The 17,805-nt window shown below is 41.5% G+C and overlaps 2 protein-coding genes across 10 annotated transcripts; one reads left to right on the top strand and one right to left on the bottom strand.

Moving 5' to 3' along the window:
- Positions 1-109: 109 nt before the first annotated feature.
- Positions 110-13,029, bottom strand: zfhx2 (zinc finger homeobox 2). Of its 3 annotated transcripts, none has more exons than XM_029457501.1 (5): positions 12,845-13,029; positions 10,557-10,715; positions 9,221-9,281; positions 4,627-8,819; positions 110-3,184 (listed from the first exon to the last, which is right to left on the bottom strand). In XM_029457501.1, exons 1-5 carry the CDS (start codon positions 12,848-12,850, stop codon positions 2,771-2,773), a joined length of 4,833 nt encoding a protein of 1,610 aa, XP_029313361.1. In that variant the 5' UTR covers positions 12,851-13,029; the 3' UTR covers positions 110-2,770. The 3 variants fall into 3 exon arrangements, with proteins under 3 accessions (XP_029313361.1, XP_029313360.1, XP_029313359.1); XM_029457500.1 differs by lacking the exon at positions 12,845-13,029 and adding an exon at positions 12,502-12,762; XM_029457499.1 differs by lacking the exon at positions 12,845-13,029 and adding an exon at positions 12,277-12,427.
- Positions 13,030-13,597: 568 nt separating this feature from the next.
- Positions 13,598-15,515, top strand: thtpa (thiamine triphosphatase). 7 transcript variants are annotated; one of them, XM_029457830.1, is made up of 4 exons: positions 13,598-13,735; positions 14,281-14,350; positions 14,640-15,134; positions 15,259-15,515. In XM_029457830.1, the coding sequence occupies exons 2-4, from the start codon at positions 14,281-14,283 to the stop codon at positions 15,357-15,359; spliced, it is 666 nt and encodes a 221-aa protein (XP_029313690.1). In that variant the 5' UTR covers positions 13,598-13,735; the 3' UTR covers positions 15,360-15,515. The 7 variants fall into 7 exon arrangements, with proteins under 7 accessions (XP_029313690.1, XP_029313687.1, XP_029313688.1 ...); XM_029457827.1 differs by having other exon boundaries at positions 14,637-15,134; XM_029457828.1 differs by having other exon boundaries at positions 13,705-13,755; positions 14,637-15,134.
- The last annotated feature ends 2,290 nt before the right edge of the window (positions 15,516-17,805 follow it).

Genomic DNA, 17,805 nt, shown 5'->3' with positions numbered 1-17,805 from the left:
TATTTGAAATATCCCACTCATGGAAAACCTAGGATTATATGTTTATATCAAGAATTTAGAATAAAGTACAAACAAATGCCCCAAAAGCACTGCAATCAGACAGATAAACTTTTGTTGTTCAACTGATTTTATTTCTTTTTCTGTATATCAAAGAAAGCATAATGGAGACCAAACACAAAAAGGCAGGTACAAGTGAGGAGGAAAAAATAAGCTTAATCAAAAATCTAACAATTCATAACAACACTGCCACTATTATTGTTCAATATCAGAGTAATACCATATTGTTTTTGAGCAAAGGGGTGGCATTAAAAACCATTATGGATCAATAATAATCAAAAACAGTGATGGGTAGTAATGGAAAATCGTATAAGTAGTAGTACAGCTATAACAATAGTGATAATCAAAGTGACAATGAAACATAAGAGAATAAAAAGCAGATCTCCATAAAAACCTATCTAGTTTGGACAGTGCAACACCGTGTCTGTGTGTGCGCGTGTGTAATCCCAGTCTTGAAGTTAAAGCACTCCAGTCCAGTTGCTTTACACACAAGATACAGTTTCCAACAGGAGTACAAATTATTACTCATGAAAGGACATTGTTACCATCCTGGTTTCAAAAACCACAACAAGTGACTCTTAATGTCGTGTTAATGGCTGTGTTCATTTGAAATGTCTGTAGCTTGTGCAAAAATTGTGGACTAGTGCAAGTGTCAAGCCGTGGGATGTCCTTTACAGTTTGCATTTACAAACACCTCTCCTGCTCTCTGTCGACCTCAAGATTGCTTTTTGGTTTTTGAATGACAGAAAGCAAAGGGAGGATTACTTTGGAATATCAGTTATTTTTTAATATATTTCTTTACAAAAGTTCATGTTTTAGTTTTGCATTTTGTTAAAACTATCAATAGTAACATTAATATACAACTTAAATTGAAGGAAAACATCTTTAGTATGTTAAGTGTCCTTCAACACAGCACCATAGCTCTCAGTCAACACGTTTAATGTTTCCCAATTTGCTTTCAAGATTTGACTATCCATTAGTCCCTTAAGGATACTAGTAATATCCAATCTCCCTTGTCATGGTTTCCAGATATAGAGATCTCATGTCACAGAATGTACATTACCAGAATTAGTAACTCTGTATCAAAACTGAACAAATGTGGGGGGGGAAAGTATAGGAAAAAGGCCATTTCAAGCCCTTCTCTCTAATATTTCTTGAGGCTTGGCTTTTGACCTAAATAAAAATCTGTTAAATCAGTTTTTAATTGCTTCTATTGGCATTTGTATAAATATTAAAGTAAATAAAATGAGTACTTAACTTTTCTGTCTTATGCACAGTATTCATGGCAAAGAAAACTGTAAATTTACTAAATCGGTCTGACCCTCTGTGCCAGGTGAGGATGAAATCAATTCACTACCATTATACGAGGATCACCAGGGCGTCAATTTATATACCTGGTGGGGTTTCTTCTTAAGGCTGTCATATTGCGAACGCACCCACAGTCGGTGAAAACATTTATTTTCCCCCAACAGGTTTGAAGAGCTGCATTTCAAAATGAGCTATACACCATTTGGAGGGAAAGTGAAATCCACAGGATCAAAGAAATTTGTTGTAAAAACAAGATAGTTGGTAATTATGTAATTATAGTCCTTGGCCAAGAGAATGCTGAAAACTTTACAGGCAGGATTTGCTATGTTCCAAGTACAGAATGGCATTCAGACGTTTCCCCCAAAGTTTAATATAAAAGCATTTTGGAATAGAGCTCTTCGTCATTTACATACCCAGGACTGCTTCTTGCACAATATTATGCCCACACCTAAAGCAGGTTTCATTAGACTAGCAAAAATCAATTTATTTCACGTGATTTATATTAAGGCATCCAACATGCATTTTTGCATCTTTCAATGAAAGACACTTGCATTAGAATGCTTAAAAACATTTCAAACTACGTAAAATGTGTCAAAAGTGCGGTATGCCAAGACTCTACTTTCCTCAGCCTCTCTTTTTGCCCTGTCTATTTGGATTGTCATGAAAACTATGAACATGTAAATGACAATTCAAAAGCCCTATTCTCTCTAAAGTACCTCTTTTTTTTTTAATCCCAAATGAGTGGACACAACACTCTTCAGATCACACTCCTGTAGCAAATAAAAAAAGTTACCAGTTCTTCCTCTCCCAATGGTTCAGTCCAGTCATATTATATCCAAGCAATCTTTGCCCTAGAAGTAAAAGTAGGCATGAGAAAAACAATTCCACAGGAGAAAACTGGGAGTTATTTATGAAAGTATTTCATGTTATTATCCCAAAAAAGTTTCCGGGCCTATCGTCAAATGGCCACTTCCAAAGAGGAAACACTTTTGCATCTGTCTTTAGGTACAGTTCAAGCATGGCAAGTTGAGTGCCTTTACAAATTATAGGAAGGTCATTGAAGTAAGGTAATATATAACCACAGGGTTAGGACCAAAAATGTTTGGATACAGTGAGATTGAGGGAGACTTGGGATGTGTTCATCACTTATAAAGACAGCAACTGACTGAGTGTGAAGCAGCATGGAAATAGTTTGCTGTTGTATTGGATTCCAGGTGAAGTCTTTCGATTAACGGATTTCGAGTCAGTGAAGGTTGAGCAAGGGATAGCGGGTGCAGGGGGAGCCAATTTCAAAAACTAAAGAATATTAGCTTTTGAGAAGTAGTGCTCGTTTTGTTTATTAAAATCTGAGGATCCAAATGGGTCCAAGAATAGTCAGTGTGCAGACCAATCCTGATCTGAGTCTTTAACTGTTGCCCGTTGGTGGAGGCGACACGGTAACCATCTCCCCTCCCGAACTGGTTACCGGAGTGGAGGGAGGGACCTGTGAGCCCGGCACAACACTTGCAGTCCCGCTGGTTCCGTTCTTGTTGACGAGCGTCGTCGGCTGGCCAAAGTTAGTGGTTCTCAAGGTTGCCAGATGACGTGGCGAGAAGACGTGGGCCCTCGCTGCAGCCCGGGATTCAAAGGAGACGTTGCAGGCATCACAGCGGCCTGTCAGAGTCTCCTTTGGCACTGGCTGGCCGGCCATTGGGGAAGCTGGAGGTTCAGTAACAGTCAGCTGAACAGGTTTGGGAAGGATGGGACGATTGGCTTTGAGAGCGTTGTACTGCAGGTAGCTTCCTGAGCTCATGTCCACCTTTCCACCTGACAGAGGAGACTGGGAATGGGAAGGTGGGGTGGATAAACAGGACCAGAGAGGGAATAAGTTCAATGTCACATCATTTAAAGCTCAAATGTTGTTACAGGTTTGACTAACATTTAAGTCCTCTATATATTTACACATGCTACATGCACATTTAAGCAATATTTTGTTTTTTAAAAGACAGCAAAATGTGTGTGTTTGCAGTAGTTTCAGTACTTATACTACTGTTAAGAGTACTACCACAAACAATGGTAAAAACACAATGTCCGCTACAGTGTATTAGGGCTCATCACTTTAGCTTTGAGGAAAATGACAGCTTGAACAGAGCCGGTCGCTTTAGTTGAAATCAATTTCACAATATTAATATTTAACTGACAAGAGATTTTCTAATCACAATATGGCAAATGTATGAAGACATTTTTCTTTTCTTTTCTTTAAAAAAAAAAAAGAAATCGCATTTAATAATGAACTGTGCACCACTGCTATGCATTACAGAAAAAAAACTTCTTAAAATGTGTAGAATAAAAACTTTAAATGATTTTAATTACAATAAATGCCCCGACACACCGGACATAAAAGTACTAGTGGTGATGGAGCCACTCGCTGTGTCGTCTCATGTCGCTTTGGTCTTGGCCAAAAACACCGTAATGACTACAGCCAACGGCCAACAAGCACGTACGTACTGCGCCTGCGTGAGTGGCAATAACTCTCCACACCAGAAGGTAACGGTACTCCGTATTAGTCATTCAAACGAGGCAACTAGAAGACCTCGGACTGCGTATATACACAAACAAGAAATAGCGTTTCCTTCAATTTTCATCATGCTAATCAGTTGGTCTTCAATTGCTTCAGTCCAGATGGCCATGATGTTGTAAAACATCATGGCATGGCACATAAGATGAAGATAAATCAAGAACCCAGAGAGAAGGCGCTTATTTTTTTTTAAGTCATTTGTTTGCTTACCTCACTTCCATTTCTTTTCCACAACATCCAATCAGAGTGATTTATTCAATTAATTCAAAATGCTAAATAAATCACTAAGACTGTCCGCAGGGCAGAAAAATTCCAACAGCGCAGGACACATCGCAAAAACTAAGGCTGACAGACGCTTACTGACGGCCAGACATTAATCAACAGCAGATATTGTCTTGGTGTGTCACGGCCTTAAGCTTGAAATCAATAAGTGCACAACAATATGCCCAGGTGCTGCACTGTGGCCACTAGCAGCTCAGTTATGTTTAGCTATTGTTATATTAAGTTATTGACCAGCCCTAGAATAAAAAGGTGCAAAGCATCAATGTGATAACAAAAGGAAAGTTTCCTCTTCTCAGTGACCTACCTTGCTGTACATTTTATTAGTCTTTCTTACTGTATAAACAATAATGCGATTTTGTACAATAGACCTTTAAAACTACCCTGTAAGTATGTACAGACAGTGAGTCTACTCGCCCACTTACCATTTTCTCTTGCTGCAGCCTCCAGCGCTTCTCCTTGGCTCTCGTGTTTTGAAACCAGATCTGCACCACCTTGAGCGGCAGGTTGAGCTCGGTGCCGATTGCCTCACACTCCATGGCATTAGGGTGGGCACAGGTCTCGTAACAGGACTGCAGAATAGATAGTTGTAGGCAGGACAAGTGTGTACGTGGCCTACGGCTAGATGAGTGGGGCAGGAAGCTGCTTTCAGTCGGGCTTGATTTAGCTACGACCGGGGTGGAGGGGCTGGCCACTTTGGCAGAGCTGGGGGTATTCGGGCTGACTGGCGCAATGCTGGGAGTGGGAGGAGGGGGGATGGTACGCAGAGACGTGTGTGTTGAAAGAGCCAGTTGTTCTCTTGATAAAGTGTTGATCTTAATGGGAACCTTTGGGGTCCAGTAGTTGAGCCCATTCTGTTTTTGTGCTACCACTGTTGTGGCAGGAGGCCTGTTGTTGACGAGAGTTGTGGGCAACTTGGGCACCATGCGGTTAGTAGTTCCTGGTCCAGGATCCATCTCATTTTCATTGTCTTTCTCCTCATCAGTCTTTTCTTCCTCGCTCTCCTCTTCTAGCTTTCGTTTCTGGGCCGGTCGTGGGGCAATAGGGATTGGATCCTTGGGTGGTGCTAAAAGGACAGGGGTGTTGATTTTGGGAGCAACTTTGACCATAGTGACATTGCTAGTGGTTTCGAGCTTAGTCTTTGGCACTGCAGAAGCACTGCTGCTCACCGGGGAGACTGTGGTAGAGGAAACTATCTCCTTGGGCTTGATAGGAACTGGGGCTATTTTTTTCACCACAGCAGGTTTGCCCAGCTCCTTAACAGGCTCTCTCTCGGTCTTCATGAGGGTACGTACAATTGGAGTTGTTGTGATGCACCCAGTATTATTTGGAGCAGGCTTGTTGGAGAAAATGGGTTTGGAAAGAGGCCAGGTAAATTTGATAAGAGGTTTTCCAACCGCTGCCAGGGTCCCATCACTGATGAATCGGACCTCCCCCTTTCGTTCCCTCGCCCTCATGTTCTGGAACCAAATCTGAACAACCTTCTTTGGAAGGTGGACCCACTCTGAAATCTGTTCAAACTCATGTTTCCCAGGATTTGGGTCTTTGAAATAGCAGCCATACAGAATGTCAAGTTGTTCAGCTTGAATTATGGTCCTTGAACGTCGCATATCCCGATACCTTTTTCCTTTCGACTTCCTCTGCTGCTGATCCTGCTCTCTCTCCTTTTCCTTCTCTCTCTCCTTTTCTGGCTCCCTTTCCAATAGTGTGGAATTCATTTTCTCTGATGCCCTCATGTAAATACTAGACTTTGTCATGTTGTTATAGTTCATCAGACTCATACTGCTGTTGGAAGAGGGCATAGAATTAACAGGTTCAGGCTTGACCTGGACGACTACCAGACCTTTGGACGTGGGCCTCAAGCCAAGCCCATCCAGCAATTGTCCTTTCTGTGCTGCAATTTTATCAGCCAGAGATGACGAGGAAGAAGCAGATTTTGAGTTATTTTTTCCCATGCTGAGATCCAGAGCGGACTCACAGTCACCACCATTGGACAGGTAGTGGGAAGTTTGGCTGTGCGAGGAGAGAGAATGAGAGAGAAGAGAGCTTGAGAAGCGTGTGATGGTTGGTGGGTTAGGAAAGATGGGTACTTTACTCCCATCAAGCACTGTAGGAGTCAGAGAGAGGACATATGGACTCAGGAACTGAGTAGAAAAAGGAGCAAGGGACAGTGGAAGTGAGTGGAGAGCACTGGTAGGAATTTCAGCATGAGACTGTGAATTTGGAGGATCTCCTTGAGCCTCCAACTCTAGATCCACATCCGAGTCCTGTCTCTCCTTCTTCACCTCCACCTCATCGCGCTCAAACTCCTTCTTTTGTTTTTTCCTCTTGGCCCTTTGACCCACTCCACCCTCCTCATCGTCATACTCATCCTCTGCATCAGATAGAAACACAGTTGTAGATCGCAAGACCTTTCCTCCAACTGACCCTTTATCACCATGGACATCCCACTGTACTTCATCTTTAGCAGGGCTCTCAGGTCCCTCCCTCAAAGAACCATTCTGACTTTCCTCATCAGACACAATGACAGAGGTGTAAACCTCATTTTCAGAGTCAGAAGTGAGACAGGAATCTCCCTGACCCTCCCTTCCCAAATCTCTTTGTGTGCGTTTCCCTCTTGTACTAGACAAATCTATTGCCTGACTACCTGATGCTTCAACATCATCATCACCTTCTGCTATAATAAGTGAGCTTTCATAGTCATGATAGTCATGATAGTCATGATAGTTATTGTCTTGTCTTGTATATCCTGGCAAGCGTCGCAGGTGTTCGAACTCCGCATCCCTCTGCCTCTGTTTCACATGTCGGGCTTGGCTTAACCACCTACGTACCTCTACCTCAGAAAGTCCTACTTCTCTGCCCAGCGCCTCACAGTCCTCATGGGGAGGACTTGCTGCATCAGCTTCACTACGCGACTCAAAAAAAGCCCAGAGGACCTCCGACTGGAACTCTGACAGCACTGGAAGGTCTGGATAAATGGACCCCATTGCATTACAATCGGGTCGAGTTTGGTTCTTAGTTAAGGCATTTGTACTCGGGCTGGATTTTGGGGTGCCGAGAGAGCCACAAGGGCTAGTACCCGATTGTGATTTTTGAGGAGTAGAATCAGGGCTAAGTGTAAGGTTTAAATTTAAAGGACTCAGGCTTGAGTTGCTGGGCACAGATGCAGAAGGCGAGAGATTCTTATTGCGGAGGCTCTTCTCTGTGCCCGCTGGGGAGAGATTCAGGCTAGCTGCTTTATCACCTTCCAGGTCCAACTGATTAGTCGAGCTGTCTCCATCTGTTGTGCTATCTCTATATGCCTTTCCATTGTCTTCATTATTCTCAACCTTCACTTTGCCTTCTATATTAGGACACTGTGCAGATTCTTTACTGTCCTCCTTAAGTTTCTTTGTTTTTATGTTTGCTGTAGTCCAGCTATTCCTGTCCTTGATCTGATTGGAGTCTTTCTCTTCAAATGTCTCATCACTGTCCTGCCTTTCTTGTTCTTCCTCACATTTTATAGACTGTTTTTGCTCTTCCAGGCAGGGCTGTATGTTTGTTGGAACTCCTGCAGAGGGCCACAGGTTTTGTAAGCTGTTAAGTCTTTGGGTTAGGAGAGCTTGCTGGGCTGTGCTGAGACCTATGAATGGCACACACTGAGTTAGGAGCTGGCCTTGCTGGTTCTCTTGGTGCTGCTGGGTTTGGGCTTGGAGCCCATTCAAGATCAAGGGCATGACCATTTGAGGCTGAGGCACGGCGGCACCAGGAGCAGCACCAGCTGCGAACAGGGAGGGGAGGAGGGAATGCGGGAGGTTGTTGGGACTAGACGTGAGGAGGGTGAGAAAGGCTGAGACCGCCTGAGCTGAGGCCACAGGGGAGGTGAGCAGGGAGGGAGCTACTTGAGAAGTTTGAATCTGCTCTCCGTCCTTTGTAGTAGTCACCATCAAGGTCCCAGGAGCAGCACAGTTGGTGGTGGCAACTAACTGACTGGTCCTACTTCCAGATGTGGTCACTACAGTGTTTAGTACACTGGTGGTTCCTCCCAAACTAGCAGTGGCAGCTGCTCTGCTTGCAGCATGTGCGACAATTCCAGCATTTCTGCTGCGGGTCTGGTGCAAGACAGATTTCATATGGCTCTCAAGGGTGATGGCATGATTGTAAGAGACTCGACATATAGCACACTGGTAGGGTTTGTTTAATATATATGGCCGAGACAGGACAGGAACTGATGGAGCTGGGGGATTAATGTCCCCACCTTGTTTTGCAGAGCCTGTTGTCATCCTCTGAATGTGGGATGCAGAGTTGTAATGAACTTTCAAGGCAGTTCTGCCGGGAAAGGTTTCCAGGCAGGCATTGCATTTGAATGATTGGGTGTTATTTTCAGCTGGCACACCTTTTTTACCAACTGACTTTTCACTAGTGTCTGGGATTTCAGTTGTGTTTTTCTGTTTGGCTCCTGCGAGTTGATTTCCCTCCTCTTCTGGCACTGGCTCAGCTTCACCTCCCTCCTCTTCCATTATTCTCTCTTCCTCCATCTCTTGGTCTCCAAGCGTCTGGGTAGCGTCTGAACTCTCACTAGATTGGCAGGGATCTGAACCGAGGTCTTCAGCGTGCTTCAGTTGTGAAGAATCAGCATCTGATAAAATAAATATACAGGTTTAAGGTTTCTAGTAAATGGAGGTCCAACTGTTAACAGAGGTGCACATATGCAGACTGAATGTAACCGTTAATCGGCACTTACACTTTAACCAACCTGCACCCATTAAAGCCACATCAGGGGCAATATAAAAACGTAAATGTTTTCCCCTTAATATAGTTTTTAAATAGGCAAAACACCATTTTAGTATCACAAAAACATCTATATTATAATAATCCATGTAAGGAGTAAATTAGGTCTGTCTGGATAAAAGAGATTAGTAATTACTTATTTTGTTATTAGAAAAACATGACGAAAAGCATGTGTGTTACCATGGTGCTCAATTCTGTGATGTTCTTCTCATCATTTAAATCTTTTTTTTTAAGTATTTTTACACTCACCTGAAGACTTTAGAGCACTTTCACTTGCTTCTTCTCTGCTCCCACCCTGTTTTAGAACAGCCTGTTAAAAGAAAATGAAAGGAGTGTCAGCTAAATTCCTATAGCAAACTTAACTCGATTCAGTTGAGCTGAATGCTGTGTGGCTTTTGAGCAGCACAACTTTTGGGCGTGACTCATTGATGTGTGGTTATATTACACATAGCAAGCTTGGGTAGCCTTTAATTTACTAATTACTCTAAAAAGGCATAAACAAAAGCAGTCTTTGATCATTTCAGCCACCAATATAATTATTTCCATTTCTTAACGTACTAAATTGTAATGACCCATTGTTAATTGTGTTAATTGAGGTGCTTATTCTTTTAGAATTTGATCTCTACTCAGCAAATACTTGACACTAACACAACCCAATCAATCTGCACAAAGAAGTCATTAAAAGAAAACCTCCTCCAGTCACAACTCACAGTACTAATTACTAATTTATAGAGCATCAATGATTAGTCGACTACTCGAGTAGGCAGTCGACAGAAAAATAATTAGCAACTATTTTTGATATTTCATTATTATAAGTAATTTTTCATGCAAAAAGGTTACTGCCTTTCAAATATGGAGATGTTCTGCTTTACTCTGTTTTAGATCATAATAAAGTGAATGTCTTTGGGTTTTGGACTAACAAAAGACATTTAAAGAAATCACCTTGGACTTTGAGAAACTGGGATGGACATACTATTTTCACAATTGTGATTGAGAAAACAAATTGGTAGATTAATCTTTAATGAAAATAATCATTAGTTGCAGATCTCCTAATGTATCGACAGATGACAGTTTATAGAAATGTGTATTATGTGAAAATAACATCCGAATAAAACATTAAGATATGAATTACAAAGAACACTTACTTGTTATTATCCAGTAATTACATATGTGAATGTCGTAGGATACATAGTCATATGTAACCCGTCTTACTTAGTCTCTTTTTTGTTTTTAATGGTGCATAGGTGACCAAACCAGGGGATTAATAAAGTTATCAATCTATTTTCTCATATACAATCAAATATACGACATAGGGTGGACAAAGTAACAGAAACAAATAAGACAGTAGGCCGGCAGTGAAAACTAATTTGGTAAAACGCTTGTGTTTTTAAAAGTTATTTTTAAATGTTGAAATTTGTGACCTGACTTTAGCATTGCCATGCATTTGATATTTTGTCCAACCCCTGTATATCCGCCAGCAACAAGTGGGTTCATTAAACATTACGCACATAATTGTGCTACCCAAAGTAATTAAGTTTTACCCTTCAAGGAGTAAAGCCTGGCCATACTGCCCAGCCGTACTTACAATGTCTAGCAGTTTGTCGACACAAGATGGAAGTACGCTGTGTTGCTCAGTGAGATGTAGAGACAGGCAGGATCTGTTGGTTTGTCCTTTTTGGCACAGGGGGCACAGCCACTCAGCCACTCCATTGCTTTCACTGCTCAGTGTCTCTTCAGACTCCTCCTAACAAAAAACAAAAACAAAACAAAAAAAGATGTTCTTACAGTTTTTGAATCCGTTATTTATCAAAAATGCAGAAAGAGAGTGCAAAGTAAGGAAGTAATTTCATCAAGATCATGAGGAGAGCTGCACCCACCAAGATAAAAGTATACTGTTGTGACCAAGATTTATCATGCACTGCAGTGTTTTAATTTGAACCTACAATCAGAAGCCAGTTGCCATATCCTTCAATAGGCATGTCATGTCCTCTTTAACAGTAAAACTAATCTTTCATCAGTAACTCATTGTTAAAAAAAGGTCTTTGAAGTTTCATTCAACATTAACTGTGTTTTGTAGGGAGCTTCCCAACATTTTGTCTTCAATGACCGTATCAAATTACACAATAATGCAATTGTTTAATGACATCTTTGTAATGTAAATAAGTATCCATCTAATGCTTTCAGTAGGTTTTACATTGCACCGTTGTGAACTCTCTATGAGAGATTTATTGTTTCATACCTCTTTGCAATCAATCTAACTTTCAACAAACTGATCCATCACAATTGCACGACATGTATTGAATGCAGAATATAGTGAAGTAACACTCAATCCAAATCATAACATGCACTGCTCAACAATTTATAATGAGTGTACAGTCTGGCGCACCACTTATTTCCCCCCAGTTTTGACCAATACAAGGAACGTGGCCAATGTATTAAATATGATCTGAAGCTCGACGTGCGTGATCAAATAACTGTTACTCCCTCCCACGCAGTTTTAAGGAAGTCAAAATAGACCATTAGTCTGGATTTTACCACGCAGCTTTAATGCATTTTTTTCAGCAAGCATTCATGATCCAAGATGCAACCATGACAGCAATCCATGCCCATGAGGAGAAATACCAACACAGCTACGATCCTCACTTCCTCGTCATGCCAATTAGCAAGCTAGCAGGGTGATATGACCAGATAATGTTTCAAAAAGTCTATATCTGCAGAGTATATCATGTTTGAAAGCTCCTCATCTCGAATTTCATAATTAAAAACCAAGATATAATGACCAGATTGACGTCTCTATGCTCATAGTTGGCTAATTAATGAGCAGTCTAATTAGCTATGCCGACCGGAGACGAATCAATTAGCTAGCAAGCTAACGTTAGGTTGAGAAGCCCCCCTGTAACGTCGCATTACAGTCGTGTTTCTGGAAATACTGGTTAGCGGTTAGTTAACTGAAAATAACCCCGCAGTGATAGCCAGACACTTCTCCGAAACTGCAAACCACAGGAGAGGCGAATACACAATGTCGTTGCTGGCTCTCTGTTAAAGCCTAGACGGTCATTGAATTAATAAACAAGAAGCAGTTGAGCTAATAACAGTCGTGTCACTTTGCTAGCTAGCCTGTTAGCAGTCAGAGATAATTAAGCGCTCCTCAAACTGTCTCTAACTGGCTAGTCTCCACTCCCTGCAAACTCTGCCTGGTCCAGGTGGGAACTGCAGCTCCAATACACCGACCGAGTTCACCCAGGATAGAAAATACTCTCACTAGACATTAGATCAGAAACCTCGGCCTCGAGTTATTTCCTTACCCCTCTGATTGTGGGCTGCCAATCGGGCATCTAGTGTTACACCGCCCGCCGCCTGCTGCTCAACAGCGCAAATTGAGGCCTAGCCGGACTAAAGCCATTTAATTAATGAACGTGGGCTCCGTTTACAGATGTGTTAGAAAACACTCGCACCCCCTCCTCCCTCGCCGCCCAGCAGACCCCCTTTTGACGAATCCTAGCGCTCAAATCCATACCTTAAATACTTACGGTGCAACACATGGCCATTTAAACTATCATTTTAACAGCTTCAAGCCGTAATTGGCGAACGAATTAAACGCTAAAAAGCTACTTGAAGCGGAGTACGTGCGCCGCGGTCGCCTCGACGATGGGGGTGGTGTAGGGAGAGCAGGCGAAAGAGAGACGAGAGGCAGAAAAAAGTTTGGATTTAATGTTGGATTTCTATAAGGGATCGGATTAGTATGGGGCACAATCCGTCGTTTGCTCGATCCTCTATCAGTCGCAGGCCACTCTCCCCGACCAAATCAGCACAATTAACCGATCGCGAAAGACGTTTAATTAAGTTCAGAGCAATTAGCTAATGCGTTTTTACCTGCATGGTCGCCGCTCCAGCACGCACACACACACACGCTTCCTCCGTGGCTCCTCAGAACTGAAAAGTTTTCTTGCCTGCCCTCCCTCTCTCTCTCTCTCTTTCTCTCTCTCTCTCTTTCTTTTTCTCTCTCTCTCTCTTTTCTCTCTCTCTCTCTCTCTCTCTCTCTCTCTCTCTCTCTCTCTCTCTCTCTCTCTCTCTCTCTCTCTCCTGTTCTCCCCCTCCCTTCATTCGCCCTATCCCTCTCTCCTTCCCCTCTTCCCTCTAGTAAACAGACCACAGCTCCCCCCAAGGCTGATTGCTGACATTCAGAAGGGACAGACACGGCTATCAAATCCCTTACGTAACCCCGCAGATATTAGAGATTATTACTGTATGGTAAAATACTTATTAAGCAATAAAAATAAAGTAAGAAAAAATGCATGATAGATTATATTCCAAATAAAGTCTGTCGATGCCTCGATTACATGGACTCCTCCCTCATTTTTACATTAAAGGTGAATACAAAATGAGTCCCCATTCTGCCAACTTGGATTGTCACAAAGAGTGTGATGAGTTAATTAAGGCTGAATAATAGAGATATGACCGCAAAGGCTCTACTCAGCACCTGTCCGTGAATTATGACTTTCCAGGTCAATCAAATAATAGGTGTGGCGCACATCAACAGACGAGTATGTGGAATAAATATTTATGAAGCAGAGGGGATTAAAACTGCACCATCTGTATGCCACTGCGTTACTGGGACAGGAAGTGATGTTCCTGAATACCCTCATAGGTGTCTCTAATTACGCCTGTGCAAAATAAACTCCGCTGACGTGTTGGGGCTGCTGATTGATGTGTCGCTCGTTTTTAATGCCGAATTATTTGGATATTAGGACTTGACTTGAGAAGGTGTGTGAGAGTGCAGTTCAGTACGTGGATGGTGATTTTTGCAACTCTGTGGTTCAGTTTGGTGATTTCGACTTATGAGTCTGCAGCAGCGGCAGCTTCGAGCCTGTTTATGTCACAGGAGCTACTACTGCTGCTATATTATTCTACAGTAAATTGGTGCAACAATAACAGTTTAGTTGCATTTACAGACAGTTTACAATGGGGCTTTAAATTAAATAATACTAAACAGAATATTTATGAACTTTACAAAACGTAAAACCAACCAAGGTTAAAATGCAGAGGTGGGAGAAGTAAGCAGATCTTTTACTTAAGTAATAGGACAATGTAAAAATACTTTATTACTCGTAAAAGTCATGCATTCAAAATTGAATTAAGGTGTTTCTAAAATGACAAAAGGGTTAAACTTACTTTTTCTTAATATTGTCAGGTAGGTGTAAGTTTTATGAGAATGTTTTCTTTTACATTCTTATATAGAAATAACACCTATTAGGTTTGATTTGTGATCATAAAGTATCGTCGGTGTTGATCTTTCTATGTCATTTCAGATGAGTGTTGAAGTAGAAAGAAAGTTTTTGTGCAATGCGGACACTCTGAAAACGCTGCAGGAGATCGGGGGTAAGTGTTTAATTGTCCTGCCACACATTTACACATCGGTTCATTTAGAACTGAGGCATTTAACTAAGGCTGTGATCCACGTCAACTTCTAAATGGTCACTGAAGGACTTTAATGATACTAATTGCTGTGGTTTGCACTGTAACTTTGGTGACACTGGCCATCTGTCTCTTGTTAATAATGAAGTTTAATTATCTGTAACCGCTTCATTAGTATTTTATATTTATTTATCCATTTTTAAAATCATCTCTCTCTCTGTCTCTCTCTCCTCACACTTATTTTACTCAGCAGTGTGTCTTGGTCAACGCCAGTTTTGTGACCAGTACTTTGACACCCCCAAGTTTGACCTGACGCTGAGAGACATGTGGCTGCGCAAACGTAAAGGATGCTGGGAGCTTAAGTGCCCGACAACATCCAACGGGACAGAAGAGAGGTCTGGAGAACAATCTAAAGCGGCAGCACTGTGTTCCCGCTACAAGGAGATAACAAATCTGCCTGAAATTCAACTGAGAGTGAAAGAGGTCATAAAAGATGTTTGTGCGGACAGAGAGACAGAGATGAGCCCCTCACAGGAGGATGAGTCTTGGCTGAGCAAAATTAATCTGGTGTGCTTTGCCGAGTTTACAACAGTGCGGAGGTCATTCACTTTAGAGGAGGAGGGGGTGCAGGTAGATCTCGACCAAGCTGACTTTGGCTACCATGTGGGAGAGATAGAGGTCCTACTTCCTGAGGGAGGAGATCTTCAGTCTGCCTTGGAGAAGATCGAAAGAACGGCTGGAAAGCTGGGTGAGCTCAAACCTGTCACACTTCCCAATGCTTTATATAAATAGAACACACTCAGTATCATAATATTCCTCAAGTGCAATATAAGTTGCCATTCTCTAAATATTTTTCTTCTTCTTCTTAACAGGTCTGACTGGAGATCAGCGAGTTGAAGGAAAAATGCATGTTTACCTTAAAAGCAATCATCCCGAGCACTATGCAAAACTACTGAGTGAACATATTTTGTAAAACATATTATACACGATCTTACGGCTAAATAGTTTTTAAGGTGCACATAGCCATATCTGTAAAACTGAGTCTAATTTTATTGGCTGGCTGTAATATGGAGAGTGTGAGAGGAAGTGTGAATACTGCAAATAAATGGAGTGCCATACCATCGATTCACCATTAGCAATGATCGTTTTGTCCTGTGTTGTATTAAAAAGACAGATGACCCGGCTTATTAGACACTAACAGATGAAGGTGACTGTGTTTCACCTCCAGCACAGTATGAAGGTCAGAAACTACTGCTTTTTTGCTGACTTCAACAGCTGGATTCTTATTCTGAATAGATGATTTAGGTGTGGAAATATGGATGCCTCGGGTCTTACATCATCCTACGTGATCCAATTTTCTGCAGCTCCACTCAGTTCTAGTTTCTCAAAATCTAAAAATCTCAACATTCATGTTGAGATTTCTATCATTTGCACTATGAAATGTGTCAAATGGGCTTTAGGTTTGAAATGGAATAAAAGGTCAGCAAAGTGTTGAAGGACAAATGTGTGAAGGATAATAGAACATAAGTGTGACACATTAATAAATTCAAGGTTTTTGGCCAATCACTACTCTACAAAAATGTGCACATGGGTATTTTGTATATAGGATAGTTAATAACATCTGTTTTCCATTATAAAGAGATAAGTTTAAAGCGGTGTTGCCACTGTATGCTGCAGAAATAGATTGCGGATGCAGAAGCATTAAATAAACAGTTTTACTTTTTGCAGCATGCTCTTGTTAAGCAAGATAGATTACATTGTAATTAGTATGCAGACGCTGCAGAATTTAGTCTACTGCCGTGTTTTCATCTCTAAAAAGAGGACTTAATTCAAATCCTCACAATCATCCATTCCTGCATTACTGTGACGACACCATTACTTGATTTCTCCATGAGAGAGAGAGACAAAAGATGAGTTACCACTGTCACGCATTGATCGTCATCTTCAATTTCAGGCTGTGACCAATCAGTCGGAGGTGATGGAGGAGGTTTCTGAGAGCTTGAAATTAGCCCTCCAACTGATTGCTCTGCTGGTCTCGTCTCTCCTGTACCAACACCAGCACCTGTTTTGGGCAGCTTTGTCTGGACACCTGTGAAGCACACACACAATAACAGATTGTATACAATATAGAGTAATGTGATACATGGGTAGGCATCTTCACTCAGAGAGCAATCAGTCATTTGAGAGACACACACCCATGCTTCTCCTGTATATCAGTCTGCGTTCTGACAGCTGGGTCCCCACAGTCCTTGTCCTGTTCGCAGGAAGACTACACTGGAGGCCAACTTCATGCACGACCATTGAGTTACACTGACAAGCCACATCTGCTCTTCTTTTTAAACATAATGCAGCTGCACCCTTCATAAAAGACAAAAACAAAACAATGTTGTAGTTTCAATTTTGCATGAAATGCACGGTAATTACAAGTAATACATAAAGCATGAATGAATATACATGTTACCAAGACGATATTCTAACAATTCTAACCTTTGGACACCACCTCACGTTACCTTTTAAACCAAGCCTATGTTTACCTTTTCAACCCACCTTTACTTCAGCTTTGTTTTTGTTACAACAGACTGCAGAGGCACAGCATGTCTGACTTTGAAAACAGTACAGTGCTGCCTTCATATTAAACTTTTACTGGATAAATTGTTACCTTAAAAGTTTCATGACATTTAAAAAAAAACATAAAAGTGTATATTTAGTGTGTACACAGCGGTACACAGCCAGACCTTAAGGAATTATTAGACTGGTAAGAATAGATGAGATACATTGTGTTTATGGGTTCAGGGTTCAATGCATCTTGGGTGCTTTTTAAGCAACTTTATTTGTCAACGTACAGATGGCCAGGGGTAAACAATAAGACACATACGAAACGGGGCAAACATATCAATTAGATACCTTAAACGAGAAACTAAAGAAAATGATTGTTCAAAGAGGAAAATAGATAGTTTTTTACGTTGTTGTGGCAGCGTGTTAATCAATACGTAACACGTCACAACCAACGATTCTTGCGTCAGACTTACGTCCTCTATGCTCCTCTTGCAGGTTTCCAAAGCATACAGCCACTACAGCCCCGTAGCCTAATTATACCCACAAAGCTCACTGGAAAATTATATATTTAAACATTTTAGCAAAAGTATTGTCATTTAAATCACAAGAGACGAGCAGCGTCTAAATGCACAGTAAACATCAGTTGACTTCACTAGCCGCTTAGCTGTTGTTAGCTAACACGTTGAGGAGCCCACACACCCCAGGCAGTGAGTGCACAATGAGATAAGTTTCTTTGGAAACTTTGGGCAGTAAAATAAATACTTACATGCTGAAGCTCTGTTGGGCTGCCGGGATAAATGGAGGGCACTGCGTCAAGTTTCAGAATCAACTTTTTGGCAAAACCCATAGATCTTTGAAAATAA

The sequence above is a fragment of the Cottoperca gobio genome, chromosome 20 (assembly GCF_900634415.1).
Source record: "Cottoperca gobio chromosome 20, fCotGob3.1, whole genome shotgun sequence".
Classification (NCBI taxonomy): Eukaryota; Metazoa; Chordata; class Actinopteri; order Perciformes; family Bovichtidae; genus Cottoperca; species Cottoperca gobio.
Note: the sequence above shows the minus strand (reverse complement) of the source record. Positions and strands in the feature narration are given on the sequence as shown.